This window comes from Lonchura striata, chromosome 6, assembly GCF_046129695.1.
Source record: "Lonchura striata isolate bLonStr1 chromosome 6, bLonStr1.mat, whole genome shotgun sequence".
Taxonomy (NCBI): Eukaryota; Metazoa; Chordata; class Aves; order Passeriformes; family Estrildidae; genus Lonchura; species Lonchura striata.
In genome coordinates, this window is record NC_134608.1 from 17175064 (window position 1) to 17192230 (window position 17167).

Sequence of the window (17167 nt, forward strand, 5' to 3'; positions counted from 1 at the left end):
TGGGTCTCGCTTTCAGCATTGGAGGAGGCACAGGCAGTCTGTGGGCGCTGCCCCGAGGATTCGCTGCCACGATGAAGCTTTTGTCATCCCATTGCTCCTGCTGCCGCAGTGAGCCTTTGCTCATTAGAGCAGCTGTCGAACTGGGACCCACTCTGACTGCAAGGGACCCTCACCATCTATTCCTGTGTCTCAGGGCAAAATCCCAGGACCCCAACCCGTTCCCCCTTCCCAGAGGAGGCGTTTCCCTGGCTGCGTGCGACAACTGCCGAGGAGGAGCCCGGCTGCTGCTGCCAAGCCCTGCTGCTCTCTCGCGCTTTTTCACCACACTCAAACCCACACCCGCTGCCTGCCGGGGCACTCCGTGGCTCCTGCTGCGGGTGTGGAGTTTCTGACACATTTCCTTTGCTACTCTGGGCTCTGCTCGTCCCGCTCCGAGGTTCCGGCTGCAGCCGTTTCCATCTCCCCACGCAGCCCGGCCCCTGCCGCATGAGGGAGGCGAGCCCGCGCCGCAGCGCCCCCTGCAGGCGCGGAGGACTCAGCACACCCGCCCTGCCCGGCCGGCAGCCAGCAGCGCCCCTGCTGGCCGTGACCGGAACTGCAGGGGAGGGGAAGCACCGCGGCCGAGAGGTTTTACTGGGTTTCTCTGGCTTGGTTTGGTTTGGTTTGGTTTGGTTTGGTTTGGTTTGGTTTGGTTTGCTTTGCTTTGCTTTGCTTTGCTTTGGTGTTGCTGCCGTAGTTGTTTATTCGCCTTGTTATGTCAATAAGCATACTAGTAAAGAGCTGTTATTCCTTTTCCCATATCTTTGCCTAAGAGCCTCTTAATTTCAAAGTTATAATCATTCCGAGGGAAGGGGTCATATTTTTTCCATTCTGTTCCATTCCAAGGGAGCGTCCCACTTTCCTTGGCAGATGCCTCTCTTTCAAACCAAGACAATGTGTAAAAGTTGACCCAAATCCTTCCATGTATTGCCAAAGTACTTTTGTATTTTTCAGCCTGAATTCCAGGTGATCTTTCTCTTAGTTTGATCTGTTTCAGTAGCTCTGGGAACACAACTATTTTACAATATGCAACTCTAAGACGACAGACTGGAGTTTTATGTTGGAGACTTGGCAAATCAAGATTTACTTTTGTATAATTTCAATTTTTGACTTTTCCATCCACTAATCAGTTGTGAAAATTCCCTTGGGATCTGAAATCTGAATCTTTTTAAGCTCATATCTGACAGCATGGAATAAAAATATTTCAATTGCAGCTTACTGTCATTTACACTTGATGAAACCAACATGAAATGAGTGTAAAATTGATTGTGAAACAGTGTTCAGACAACAGTAGGTAGAGACCAACAGTTTTGTTTCAAACAGGAAGAAAGTATTGACTGGGTTTTGCAAAAATAGTGGTTCAGTGTTTTTATTACTAACTTGGATGATGAAATACAGGACACAATTTTAGGTCTGAAAATTATTCCAGGCAGTCAGGGTAGCAAAGATGCTGAAAGACAAGGATTCAAACCAGCATGCATATGGGAAAGAGATCTGAAAAAACCAGAAACAACTCAATAACAATCCATGAAAGATGGTACATTGCAATAATCACCTGCATAACTGGAGGCACTATAGTTTAGGTAACAGTTTTGCAAAAAATAATTTGGCATTGATATTATATGAAAAACTGAAGATGAATCAACAGTGTTTTAAAATAGCAAGCACCAGTCCAGAAACAGGAACAGGATAGGTAGGTAAGATAAGGAAAATAATTATGCTGCTCCATGCTCTATTAACAATATATTTTCTCTGTCTCTGTATATAATTTTGAGCACTGTACTTGAAAAGTGACCAAGTGATGAAGCACAATCTGGAGAATGGTAGAGCAATGGAAAAAATGTCACATAAGGAAGGGGACATGTTTAGCCTGAGATAGCAAAGACTGAGATGTGATACTGTAAAAATATACCTTCCTTTCAAAAAGGAAGGGAATATTCTGTTCTCTGTATTCAGCAGGGCTCAAATGCAAACAATGTGCCTCAGCTGTAGCAAGGGAGATATAAATTTAGTGTCTGGGAAAACGTTTAAAATTAAGATGCTCTACAATGAGTTTGCAGTAGGTTGCCTGGGAAAACTGAAATCTCTAATGCTGGAAATTCATTAGAAACATGAGAAAGTTCTCCATTTTCTTATCATCATGGGCTGTGGTTTGTGGATTCTAATTCCTGCTATTGCACAGACCTATTACATGGTGCCAGACAAGGACCAAATCTTTTGAAAATTGGGAAAACAAAATTACAGAAACTACATTTCTGTAGTTTCAGTTGTTCATGCACAGGGCCTTAAAGCCTTAGGCATTCAAAGAAGGTAAAAAAGCAAAAGGTAGGGATAGCATCATGAATAAAGAAGTTAAAATCCTGGCAGATTAAAGGGATTTCTTTTTTAGAGATGCTAAAATATCACAACACTTGCTGTTTACCTTTTGCATCTATGCTGCAATCTGAGGAGGTGTAAGCTCTGTTTGACACCTTCTCAGCTGATGGGGCATTCAGAACTCTCTGTGCCTCACTTGCTTTTCCTCCTGACTTGCTTTGTGTGGTATATATACCATGTATATTTGGCCAACAGAAGAATTGTATGAACTAAGAAAAAAGACAAATGGAAAGGAAAAAAAGAGGGTGAAGGGTGCTGCAGGTGTGGACTGAGGGCAAAAAGCTGAGGGAAAGAATGAGCTTACACAAGCAGTCAGCACAGAGCAAAATCTACCTTTGCAAAACTGTAGGAATTTTCATGGAAAATGTGTTGTTAGGGTTTTTTCAGCTGATGAAATGAATGACTACCAGACAATTCTTAGACATAATAATCTGTCTACTTTCAATTTTAAATTGGTCTTCTTTAGAAGTAGATTATTATTTTGTTGACCAAAAAATGGTTCCTGGTCAATAACTTATTGCAGAACACAGCACTGCATGAGTAGAATAGCATTTGCACAATTGGTGGTAAAAGTGAAGCAAAAGGCTAGTCACATTTCTTTGGATTATTTTATAAAGTGAAATTAATTCTTGTGCAAAATTCCAGATAAAGAATCCAGAAGCAAAGTCTCCATTGATTTTAGCAGAGCAGAATCCATTCTTGAGCAAGAATCCAGCCAAATCCGAGGCATAGAGCCAAAGTGCCATGGGTTGTTTGCCAAAAGAGTAATACCCCTGCCTAGAAACCTAGGACAGACAGACTGACCTTTTCAGTCTCTGCCCTCTCAAATAAGACTGCCAACAATAATGATACCTAGGGATCAAAATACCCATCTGCTATGTATGAGGCTGAGAAAAGCAGCAGTCTGGATGCTATTTACAAAGAAATTTGTTTAACTTAGAGCTAAGTATTTACCCAAATGTAAACAGTGCAGAGGAAGGTCTGTCACTTGCTCTTGGTAGGGGTGTTGTTCATTACCTCATGCAAGAAGGGCACTGTCAGTATTCTGTGAACAGAGTGCTGGAGAAGCCTCACCCAGCAGATTACAGATGGGCAGGAACTAGCTAGGCCTGCTTTGGAAAAGGGTGACAGGATGGCATCCAGAGGCATCTTCCATAGAGAATTATTCTGTGCATCTCTGAAATGGTGGTTTTGGGCATACTCACTGTCTAGTTCTGGCCCTGGGCCAGACAGTGCAGACAGCAGGACACCCAGAGGTTAATGGCCAGCAATTGCTGCTACTGCAGCACTGAGGACTTTTCTGCACACTACTCAGGGTCTGCCTGACCATTGCAGAAATGAGAACAATGCTAACAAACTTAGAACAGCACCCAGTGCTCAGACCATCAGCTCATTGCCTCATTTAACAGATGAACAAATACAGCTTTAAAGTCCTTTTATTTGAGCTGTGACCACTCACTAGCAATACCAAACCTCTTTGGTGAGCTGGAGAAATTTGATGTAAACATGAGTTAGGATAAAGAGGAAGATTTCTGCAGCTCCAAGCAATACATGTAAAGGTTATGTAAGGTCATTTTCATTTTTCTTCACGTGCATATTTTCTTCTAAAGATATGAAAAAAGCAACAGTAAGTTTTCTCAGATAAGACAAACAGAAAACACTGACAGTGTTCCATGGCTTTAAAAGGGGAAATAGATTTGAAAAGCATTTAGAAAGATAACATTTGTGAAAATTAAGCCATCTTGCTCCTCTGAGAGCTTCTGCTTGTACCTAATAGGAAATCCATTTGAGTCCAGAAATTGCACCCTTGCTTGGAAAGAGTTGATTCTGCCTTTCATCAAACTTCCCCTTTATAGAAAGCTAGGCAGCCTGTGGAAAATAATATTTCATTTAAAACATGTCTCATTTTTGTGCCTCTCAAAACCTTTGCAAATTTATATTTATTCTATTATCACAAATAATTTCAAATAATGAAGCCTGAAGGCCTATATTAGAGTGAAACTGTAAAAAACCAAAATATAACATAGTGTATTTATTCCATAAGGTTGTTCTTAGACTTACTTATGCTCTTAAAAGTCTGCAGTGATGAGGTTTTTGTGTGGTTTGACATAAAACAGCCCTGTAAACACAGGCTATACCAAAAAGCTTCTGACTACTTTGATATGAAGTGTCTTTCTTTGCATTCACAGTTTCTCTTAAATCTAATAAAAGATAAGAGTATGTTGGTCCACCTTGAGGAGAAATGGCTTTCATTTTCCTAGTGAAATGTGACCTTTTAAGTCATAAGCAGAGTATTGGGTAGATATTGTTGCCAATAGATGTTGGGAAAATAAAGAGTAGGGAAGGGATTATATTCTTATTTCCTGGATTAAGCAAAAAAGTACTGTGAACATTCTCAAACAGACACATTGTACTTCTGTATTTGGCAGTATTTTCTGCCCAGGGGAAAGAAAACATTTGGTGATTCTCCATGTACAGCTTGTATGTGACATTATATAAAATAACTTTATTACTTCTTGAAGAATCTAAGAAAGTGCTGTGTTATCCCAGCATTAGTAGCCTAAATTAAAACAACAGAAGATTCCAACTGTATTGCTTGGAAATGCTGACCCTTCTCTAAATTAAAGCTCACTGAGCTTCTGTTCCCAGCGTGGGGACATCAGAGGGTCACACAAGCAGTTCCACTTCCAGAGCTATTGGAGAGAAGTCGTCCAAACAACTTAATACCCTTCACCTCCAGATAAATGTTATTAAAATATAATGTTAATCAAAAAGCTCTCTTCCCAACCTAACCTCTTTGTCTTGATCAATTCAGTCGGAGAAATGGAGCTGCTTTATTTTTTATGCCTAGCCCAACCTTCTCTTTGTTTTTCAATTTGTAAATGTGTCAAATACAATTAAAACTGACAGAGGCCAAGATTAAATAAAACAAAATGTAAACATTGTTTGTGTTATTTGGTTGATATAAAGCTTTCACTATGAAACGCTTTTAGATAAATTAATTCAGCTATTAGAGTGCTGCAGCACTGAAACTTTGCTCCAACTCTTTGAACTTTTCAGGGCACTGTCAGGTCATCTTAGATTCAAAACCTAATACATGGCTGGGGTTCTGAAATTGCCTAAGGGAATCAGGTACCTGACTTCCACTGAAAGCTGGTGTGTGGTGGGAAGTTAATTGACTTCCAGCAGGAATTAAATGCCTTTGAAGAGTCTGTTCATGTCCTTGCAAAAAGCAGCCCATGTCCTTCATGGATAGAAATGAATGTAACTTCATTCACATCTACCTACCAGCAAATGCCAGATGCACACATTTTACTAAACTAGCAAGAAAACCCTAAGAGCTACCTCTACTTTTATTTGACTGTATTTTGGTTAGCACTAGATATTCCTTTAAATATAAAATAATGATACTGTTCAATAATGCTATTATTAAGTTGTGGCATAACTATAAGGTTAAATTTCAGCAGACAACTCCATTAAGGACTTTCAGTTTCAGACTGGCAGGCTGCAACCTGCAGTTTAACCCACTTATTTTAGTGGCACTCCTGACCTTTTAAAGTGCATATTCAGAATCTCAATGCATCCAAAGTTTTCCCCCAAGCACTTTTGCCTTAAAAACCTCATCCCTATATCTCAATAGCCACCATGATAATTCATGGCAGGAAACAGAGAAACAGTACTTTTGAAAGCTTTCTGTCTTGTTGACTGAGATTTTAGTGCTGAGCAATACTGCATTAAAGTCTACACAGCTTTGAAAATAGACCCCTGACTATCTCCTTTAATTCCTCATTGCTACTTTAAAAAGTAATGCAAGAAATGTGATGTTATATTTTTATTGTCATTTACTTTTCACACAGGATGGGCATTTGTCACTCCTGTGTTAAATTTTGCTCCTTTTTTTGTATGTGTACATTTGTATATCCACTTGTTTTGCAAATCTAATATCTTGATATTCAACTATAATATTAGAGCTCATTATAATCAGAGCTTTTGGGGATTGTTCTCTTCAATGCCTTTAGTAAAACAACTGTAGTTGTACCATGGGACTGTAGTCAGAAATTTCTCTCTCCGATATTAAAAATCTTTTTTATCCACAGATATTCTCTAAGAATTCTACACTCTCCTTGGCAAAGTTAGCTCATTTAATGTTGAGTGTGGCTGCCGTAAGGGGAGCTCAATGACAAAGTCAGAGGTCTCTTAGGGACAGGATGATGTCATGGTACAAGATGGCACAGGGACAGAACATGCAGGTCCTTCATCTCTGGCAATTAGTGCAACTATTCCCTCATTATCTTCAGTGCACAAGAAATCCACCCACAAAACCAGTGCAGAGATCTTGCACCTGGCAGGTGTGGGTCATGAGGAAGGCAGTGCTTGAGTGAGCAGAAGGTCAGGACTGATCAATGAAAACAGATTTAGTGTACACCAAAGATCCCTCACAGCCTTGCCAGACTTGGATAAAGATGAGAAACCAGCACTGGTTACCAGAAAGAATGGAACAGATCAACACAAGTGTCTCATGTCTTGAAACCATCTGAAGACCCTCTTACTGGTTGCTGAAACAATGGGTTAAGTCCTATACTATTTCTGCTAGTTGGCAGAGGAATTAATCTGTAACAATGAGATCTTAGGAATACAGGCACTGAACAGAGGTGTTTCTGAATGAATTTGGAAAGAAGGCTACAGAGCAGTACATCTCTGTTTTTATAGCCAAGTATTTGTATTCAGGGCGATTAAGACACAGAAGGCCTTGGGATAAAAAAAAAAAGGTGTAACAGTGCAATGGATCTTGGATATTATAGATCATCTGAAATAGCTCGGTGGTAATTTATGCTAATATTGCCAAAAAACCAAATAAAACTCTTTTTCTCACAGGAGTTAGGTTTGGAAGCTGATCCAGGTTTTACATGGATGCAAATGTGAAGGGATAGTGTTAAGACTATTCCATCGCTGCACAGATGAGTTGACAGATATCAGAATCTGAATTGATGACTTCAGCTTGAAGCTTTCCTTGTAATAGGAACAGCAGGATTTAACTTTAAATCGGGATTTTTACCCCTAATAACGTAAAAAAAGCTTGCAATTCTTTTACTAGTTAAGTACATTTCTTGAATATCTTGGGTTAGCTTATTATATGAAAGGATTCCAAGCTTTTGTTTTCAAATTCAAATATTGATAAAATGAGTATAAAAATGTTATTCTACAATATTAGAAATGTAAGTGAAAGAATTTAGGCCAGAATGAAGAAAAATAATTAATTCCTAATACAAATTAAACTGAAGAGGTTATCTGCATTGTCCCATATGAGAGAACTACATCATGATGTTTTAAATTTCCTAATATTGCAGTAGTCTGAAAGGCTTTCCAGCTGTGCGAAAACACTTAGTCCTGATGCATATACTATTCTTTCTGGGGGATGGGGTCCTTTGTGACCAGTTCTGCTTATTTACACTCTCATATATTGTTTAGCTTTAGTATGTTGCATGTTTAAAGGAGAATCAGGAATTTAGCCCAGTCTTCCTTAAATTATTGCTATATTTTATGTTAATTTAATTCCTCATTTCTCTAGCTACCTAATACAAAGGATGATTTCACTGTCATTAAAGATCACTTCTTTCCCTGTTTTCATGATCCTCTCACTGTTATTATTCTTCTCATTGAAATTTCCTTTCTAGTCATAATGAGCACTCAGAGCATCTCATTGACAAAAACAAGGAATGAAAACATTTTCTATTTCCCTAATCAAGACCCTCTCATTATTATCACTGAAAGTCAGAGAAACAGAGGAAGAATGACAGAGTTACATGAAAAAGGACACTGCCAAAGTGATTCTTTTATCACAGTCATTTATAATAACACTCTGGATGCTGGCATGGCAATCTAATTGCATACTAAAGCCTGTTGTGTAAACTCAGTTAGTAGTTGTATTACACAATGCTGGTACTTTAGTCACAATTGAGGCAAGTATGAACAGAAATTTGGAAAGTCTTTGCTATTGTGGAATAATTCATACCACTCATCAGTATGTCCATTTTTGATTTAATCTGACATTTTTGAAACAGAAAGACACAGTGATTCAATTCTAGAAGAAAAAGTATCCTTGGAAAAGAATCATGTTTTGCAAATGAAGAAAAGAAAACAAAAGTAGGATAAGTTTTTATTCTATCACTTTTGACAGTATCCTATTATAGGAAAGACTAAATAAATTCTAAAGGCAAAATTCTCTCCCCATTCACATTACAATAGCTCCAGAATATACCTACCAACTTTCATACTATTTCCCATTAAATTCAATCTGAAATATCACAAAGGCTGATTCATCTTTTGATCTCAGATAAGTCACTTCCAGGAAACAGGCATGATCAGAGTAAGACAGAAAGCTCCAAACAATCTCTGAATTAAGAATGTGCTCAGTAGACACACTTGGTTTCTCCCATCCCACAGATTTCTTATCCTGAAATCTGTATGTCACATAATGGAGAAGAACAGGACATGGAAGTTTTATCTGAAGGCTAAATTAAAATCCTCCTGCAGTAACCTGCTTGAGGAGCATAATGATGGGGAAGAAGGAAGGCTGGGACTGGTACAATGCAAAAACATTAAGTGACAGCCCCCAAAAAAGTCAAGAGGTCTTCCATCAGGAGGTATGCTCTTCATATCATCCCACCCTGTGGTGGTACTCTCTCCCTAGCTATTTCACTTGATTCACATTGTTTCAATACCTGTTGAAATGGTTCACACTGTTTCACTGTTATTACTGTTATTATTTTACCTATCCACACTTGTCTCTGCCAGTCTGTTATTCATAATTGCCAGGGCTCCAACCCCACCAGAGAATCCATTTTGCTTCGAGTTAGAGCTCATTTGCCTTGGATACCCATTAGCAGTTTCTGACAGCTGTTTCTGCATGATGGCCAGTGAGACTTTATTGGAGGCCAGGAAGTCTTTCATGGAGATCATCTCTCCTGACAGACGGCGTCCGTCTGTGTCACTCTCATTGACACCGTCTGTCTCGATGGAGATGTTCCTCCGGCTGCGCACATTTCCTGGCATCACCACATTCCTCCGCGAACGAAATAATCTCCTTTGGCACCTGTGGCAGCACTTGCAGGCCAGTTTCTTTAATATCCAGTTTATGGACTGCTTGATGACAATAGAGATCACATTAAATAAGGAATAGATGCAGCACACCCCCATGAGTATGAAGACAAAGTTGCCAAAGCGGTAAAGGCCTTGGCTCTCATACCTGATGTTCTGGCTACTGACCAGATCACCAAAACCAATGGTGCTGAAGGCCACAAAGCAGAAGTAAAGTGAGTCAAAGTAACTCCACCCTTCAATTGGTGTGTACATTGCAGAGGCACAGCAGGAAATGATGAGGGATGCTACACATAAAATCAGCATTACATAGTACACAGAGGGCTTCCAGCCCGCCAGGCTGTCCACCTCAGAGGTCCCCGAGCCCCGCCGGCCGTTGTGAGGGAGAACCCCTTTCCTCCTCAGCTGTCTTTCATGGCAGGACTTCATGACATAAGCTATGACAGTGATCAAGCGCTCCAGGAACAGGTTAAAGAACAAAATGGTCCCTGCACATCCTATAAGGCCGTAAAATATCAGAAAAATTTTGCCTCCAACGGTGGCCGGGGTGGTCATACCAAACCCTGGAAGACAAAAAAGAATAGTTGAAAAAAATAAACTGGTAGGTACCATGTTAGGACTTTAATCATGTGCAAGACAGATAAACTGATAGCAAATCCTTGTGGTAGAGCTCAGCTTTGAGAAAAAATACCTTCTCCCCAGATGTCACCCACTTGTGCTTGACTATGTCTGAGCTGTAAGGGGAAGGAACACATGCCAGCATTTTCTCCAGAATCAGAATGAAACAAAAAGCAGAACTAAACACATGGACAGGAAAAGAGAGTTTAGATGAGGCCTGAATTTTGGTCTGATTGCTAGATTCACTCTTTCTCTCTTTGTGCTTTGGATTGCTTCCAGGCTTTGGGGTTATTGCAGCTGCTTTCTTCTGTCTGATGGTGCTTTTCTGCACCATAGTTCTGTGCCAGGGGCGGCTCTTGCCTTCCAGAGATCCATCTGCACCAACTCTTTGGAATACAAGGTGAAATTTCTCTAAGACTCACTTGACTCCTGGTGGTTGTGCAGGTGTCACATCAACCAGCACTCAGCACTCACTGTAGCCTGGCTTTGGAAGCCCAGGCTGGGAGTACACATCAGATGACAGCCCGTGACAGGATCATCATGAGCGTCCCAGTAGGAGTTAAAGACGCCCTGCATCTGACTTGGCTGTCTGTCATTCATTATCAACCCCTTTCCAAATCAGCATTGCTGAAGTTTTTCTATTTTTCTGTGTCCCACTCTATATCTCAATTCTGCATGTGGGTCTTATCAAAAGTCTCCTCTACTCTGATTCCCTGTCATGGGATTTTTCAGGCCAGAGATGCTTCAGTCTACTCTCAAATATTTCCCATCCTAAAGCCTGAAAATAGTAATTTTGTTTTGGTTAAGGCTGTTGATAAGACAATCTTGCTTTAAAAAGATATTACTAAAGAATAAAAAGATGTCCAGAACATCATTGAGCAAATTGGAGTAACACTCATGACAAATCTTTGCTGGTGTTTTATTAAGATTATTAAAGGACTACATAAGTGACCAACTAAGCAAAAACATTTTTGTTGACAGGACAGAAAAATCACAAGACTTTTTCTTTCTCTTTGTAAGCATGAAATTCCAAATATGAAATAAACACATTAAGCTTGTGAGAAACAAAGGAAAATATAATCAGTATATAGTATATATATACATACTTTATATATACACACTATATATATATAGTATATAGTCACTTGTACTTCAAAGAGAAGAAAAGAGCAATGTGTAAAGACCATGTTTCCAACAGTGCCAAACTGCACCTCTCTTCCCTTCACTAGCAACCTGCTGCCAGCACAGATTCCTCTCTAACACTGGCCCTGCCTCACACTGTGAAGTGTCAGCCCTCACTCTCACCCCTCCAGCTCGAGCCCCACTAACATCAGCTGCAAGCGTGGGCTCTCCAGGGTCTGCACTGCACTTTTGCCTGCATCCACAATCAAACATCAAGTGGTCCTACAGCAGGCTCCAGCCCCCTCATTAAATTTCTGTGCTAGGGAGAGCTGGACTGCAGCTCTGTGGTGTGGAAAACAACATGACAAGTGACAAACCACAGACAAAATGTTCTTCACGACAAGAACTTTTTCTTGTTGTTGCCTTTGGCACATAAATATTTCGTCTTGCTTTCCATCCTCCCTTTCTGTTCCATGACTTGATCCCTCTATAATTGTAGTTTTAATGCTTATTTTCAGTGCAGGCTGGCTTATATGCAAGTCATGACCTCCACCCTGTGGACAGACACAAAAAAAACAATGGACTAGAGGAATCTCAGCAGCTGTTGAGATCTGCCCAAAAAAGCTTTGGGGAGGGAAGTGAGGAGCTGCCATGTCCCTGCCCCAGCCTGTTCCTTGAAAAGGAGAAGCAGATGTAGGCTGGGCAGAGATGGAAAGGTGGGGAGCCCCTGGCACAGGGTGAACTGCATTTAGGGACTGGCAAGTATCTCCTACAGCATAAAGCAAATGCCCTGGAATGAGAAATGCAGTTAAGGCTCACATTCCCAGAGCAGTTTTGTGCCTTTGGGCTGCTTCCTACATGATCCTCTTGGGATCCTGACTCTGGCATCATGGCCAGAGCCTGAACTCCTCAGGTTGTTATTTTTACTGACTGGATGTTGTTGCTGGGTTTGTTCTGCGACCCACTAGCAAAAGCTTTACAAAGGCATTCAATAGGCATCTCAGGGAGTCATGGTGAACTATGAAAAAATGACTTAGTGAGCAATTAGAGCACTGATGTGACCCATAGAGCACAACAGCAAAAGAGCAAGAAGTTACATTGCAGATTGGGAAGCAAATACAAAACAAAATTATAAAATCATGTAAAAGAGGAAGTAAACGCAGTGGCTGACACTTGGAGGCTATTTGAAAGTACAAAATTGCTTCTCATGATGAAGGAAAAAAAAGGACAAAACTGCAGGAAAAAAATGCTGGTAATTTTATGGTATGAGAGAATCCTGATTAAGTTTACTGAATTTTATTTTACATGCTGGATGACATTTCTTGAAAGCACTGTTTCAAGTAACAATTGAGATTATAGTTAATCAAGTGGAAATCAGATCAGTCTGGCTTGGGAAAATAAAATGTTTTTAAGGTACTAAAAAGTGTTTCAATGGATTTGTTAGATGTGTCTGCGGATATGGCATTAGATTACTACTGTTGATAGAAATGCATGACAAATCCTGACTTTACCAGCCCAGCAATGAAGGCAGCATTCTTAGTAAAAATTTCAGGATCCTATTTTGAAATCAGTATAATACTGATTTGCCTCTGTCCCATGATCCATTGACTTCTATAAACTAGTGGCATCTTTCTTAATATTCAGCTGAACTGACCAAGTACATTCCTTATGTTTCAATTTTCCTCCAAATATTGTGGTTTGTTTTTTTCAGCTATTGCTTAAGCAAGAATTCTGTGGTTTTTTTGGTGAATATTCATTTTAATTCTGAGTTTCTCTGTAGCAGATCTACTTTATTAGAAGCTGGAGGAAATTTAACTCCGAGTCCGCAAAATCTTTCTAAACACTGCACACCTCCTATGGAAAACAAATATTTAGATTTTGTTTCGGCAGCAAAATTTCTATTATGAAGTCTGGTACTGCAAAGCACTCTAAAATTCACCTGTGTGTTCAGGTTATATTGTGTGGATATTCCAAAAGTATACACTCATATAAAAAAACAACTAAAATGGGAAATCACATCAACAGTATAATATAATCATGTTTCATTATTTCTTGGAGTAAGTACTGGCTATAAACAGAGAAAAGCAAGCAACTGTAATTCTTATCAACAGCCATTTTGATAAGAAGCACTGAGGTCCAACAGGAAGTTCCCTTAAAGCAGATTCTTCCAACAGCAAATAGTGAATAACATCAAGTATTAATCTCAATCTAACAGTAAAAACCTATTTTTTAAATCAAACAAGAGGAAATAGGCATCAACTGCCTATTCCAGGCCAATATTAGGTAATTTCATCTTTTCTGTTGCAAACTCACCAGCTCCAGTGCTATCAGCTGCTGTAAGTGTACCTCGTGGGTCATTACCACACCCATCTCCCTCTGCCTGGTGATACATGGTTTGGCATTTTGTGTTTTGATTCTGGATGTCCTGACATTCATTCACAAGTTACATTAATTAAACTTCAATATGAGAAATAGTTCATCAGTCCTAATCCCTCATGAATGAATCTTGGGGCACCCCATATAGCATGTGTGTAGGGACACTGGGACAGACATAGAGATTTCACAGTTAATTTTAGATCATGCAATTGGGTCTTTCTATTGTTCTGAAAAATATCTCTTTTTTCTGAGAGGTTTCATTTCCTTTCTGAATGTGTGCAGTTCACTGCTCCTCCCTTCCCACATAGAGGAAGTAGGTAGAAAGATGGGGCAACAGTGAGTCACTGTGATGTTAGAAATATAAATATCAACACAAAACAGGCTCCAGTTTAACCTACAATAAGAGTTGTTTGTGATGGTTTGTGATGTTTTTTTCTGTATTCCTAATGTAGTTTACATTTATTTCTTTTCTCTGTCTGTTCAGTTTAGACACTGGGAAAATTACGAATTTCCAGTGAAATAGACAATGGATAATAATTGAGGTTCATGATAGATGTGAACCAAACTAAATAAGACAAAGACTTTCAACTGCAAAAAAAAAAAAAAAAAAAAAAAAAAAAAAAAAAAAAAAATCAAGAAAATAGTAATTAGTAAAGAGAAATACAGGAAGACTTAGATATCTGCAAAGATGCTGAGTCTCCTTTTTTCAAACAGATTCTGTACTGAACTATCTACACGAGGATGTTTTGTGCTTCTAAAAGAGAAAGAAGAAACAACTCTAACAGAAGCTGTACTTTCATTGAGAAAATGTCCTGTACTTCACACTGTTCCAACAGTGTGCAGACACCAATACTTTGGTAAAATTCTCTTCTGCATCCTCTGCGTGCTTTCTGAGCAGGATAAGTACTCCTAACTAAACAACTTCTTCTGGAGTAATTTTCTCCTGTAGAGACTCTTGTAGGAACACCTAAAGGACTCTCAAATCTTGTCACATTGCTGTCCTTATGACACAGCTGTGTCAGCAAGCTTGTAAAAGCTTCCTGTTCCAGAAAGGAAGGAGGACATGAAGTCCTTCTTTCCAGAAAGAGAAGAGAAAGACTCATTTCTGTGAAGACTTCCACTGTATGAGAGGACACATCGATGGAACCAGGCATGGTGCTGTCACACTTACCTGATGACAAATCAGGTCCAGTGTCTGATATGAAAAAATGTCTTTAGTGTTGTTGAGTTTGCTAAGTCTGTGCAGAAAAGTGCACATACACACACACACACAGACATGCACACAGACACTTCTGATTTCCCATCAGCGGAAGATCAGCATCTGAACTGTGCAGCTGGCTGGTGAGACATACATCCATACATCCATACATCTTGTCTTAAACATTAATTCAATATGTTTATCTTGTCTCTTATGAGGAAGGGAGAATGAGCTAGCCATGAAAATTTCCTTTAATGCAACAATTATTTGACAAAAGAATATTTTATCATGACAGTCTGGAGTATGGTATCATTTATTTAGTTGTCAATGCTGTTTTCTTGTGCAGATGGCTAAGTGGTGGGGAAAGACTCATCCTGCCCAGGGAAGCAGGGATACCTGGCTATAATGGCATTCCTTTGTGCTCTATGCTCTTCTGTTTCCAGATTTGTCTGCCTGAGCAACCTCTGCACCTCCTGTCCAGCATCTCCAGCACTCCAGATCTGTAAAACCTGGAAATATCTCCAGGGCTATTTGAGCTGAGTCATAACTGCAGACTGCTATGATGAGTGCTCAGCTGCTTGGTGACCTGGGACTTGCCCTGCTTGCCTTGCCTTGCTGCTGCTGCTGCTTCCATCTGTGTCAGTGTGCACCTGCTATGTCATGCAGAGGCAGGATGAGAGGGATGTAACCTCCTGCAAGCCTCCTGGCAGGGTTCACTCCATTCCAAAAAGACAAACACTGATGCTGGAACTAATGGTGTAGGATGTACTGATGAAACAATACACATATGAGATCTTTTTCCCCTCTCTAACTTGTTTGGAGACTCATCACACCTGACAGACAGCACTCTGGTCGCTGTTTCAGTGAGGCTGAAGGGCTGGCTGGAGATAATGATTTGAGGACAGCATGGATGCCATGCTCAGTCTGTGCCATCACTGGGACAGAAGCCTTGTCTAAGAGATTGGGTGTAACATTTCTTGCCCTCTGAGAAAAGGCTTCTGCAAACCCAACGCTGTGACACAGATGTAGGTTGGTGCCACACCAAGTGTATGAATGGGACTTCAAGGTTAGAAATAGCAGAACCTTGGGCTTTCACTGATTTGTTCTGGAAGGCATGAGAAAAACTGGTTTTGTGTTAGTGTGTGAGGCAATGTCTCTATTTAACACAGCAAAGTTCAGCTCACAGAGCCATTGTCAAACCCTCTCTGGAGAGCTGGATGCCTGTTACTGCCCTCCTCTCATTTCACATATGGGAACTGCAGGTTCTGCCTCAAACAGAAACCTACCTTAAGAAAAGCTTCCAATGTTAAGGAATCCAAAAGACATAAGTAAAAAGAATGCTAAAGGGACAACATTAAATGACAATGTCATCAAAAAAATCTGTTTTAATAGACATCTTGAGGGGTCTGTTGACAACTTTGTTATCATGTCTGTGTGGTCCTTAAAGAATACATGACTAATTTTCATTATTGCAAAATTTTCACATAAGATAATTTATGGAACCCTTGCCATCTGTTTTATATAATTAAGGTTATATTTTATTTAAAGCTCACATGAGGTCTTCTATAAGAAATGTACACAACCTTTTACAGCTGCTGTGTGATCATAAATTCAATGTATAAATGTTTTATGCCTATCTTCAGGTTTCTGTTTATAATTTTTATGTAGCTTTTGATGCGGGAGGTGCTAGGTCTAGTGCCTTTCCATCACCCCTAGATAGATTTGTACCTCTGTACAGCTTTTGTGGTACTATAGGGATAGAACAATGTTCCATTTTGAAATAACTTATTACTATTTTCAAACTTCATAACTTGTTTAACAATTATTTAAAGGTTTTTATTTAGCCTTAAAACATATAAACATTTATCTAATTAAGTAATATAAACAGAATATTAAATACAATTTTTGTATTTAATAAAAAATTATATTCTTGTTTTAGTATGTTGTATGAAAAGGCACTTATGCCTGCATATGCCTGGCTCCAAGAAAACCTGATATCCTGTGCTCAAATGTGTTGACCAGCTTCTGCCTTGGTATGGTTACAGTAATACTGACAAGTGGTAGTTCTGTGGACAAGGTTCATAACTGAAAAATATACAAAATTATATGAGAGTCAGATATATAAACATATATGGAAGCCTTCTTTTTTGTTGAATAGAAACATTTATTTTCTGTTGAATAGTCTACCTTACTAACAAATAGCAGTAAATTCAAACCATAATTCATCTTGGCAGGATAGTAGTTTATCTGAATTGTGAATCAAATTAACACCGTTTCAAGGGTTTGTTTGCAATCATTCAGTCTGTGTAAACATAATAACCTCAACTATCATGGAATAGG

General features: G+C 39.5%; 1 protein-coding gene across 1 annotated transcript in view; it reads right to left on the reverse strand.

Annotated features, from left to right (window-relative positions):
• Positions 1-1392: 1392 nt before the first annotated feature.
• The window catches only part of KCNK13 (potassium two pore domain channel subfamily K member 13), a 52435-nt gene continuing 36660 nt past the window's right edge, over positions 1393-17167 (reverse strand). Inside the window, exon 2 of the mRNA XM_021531925.2 lies at positions 1393-10076. Coding sequence (XP_021387600.1) covers positions 9184-10076 — 893 coding nt within the window. The 3' untranslated portion in view covers positions 1393-9183. The remainder of the gene's footprint in view (positions 10077-17167) is intronic.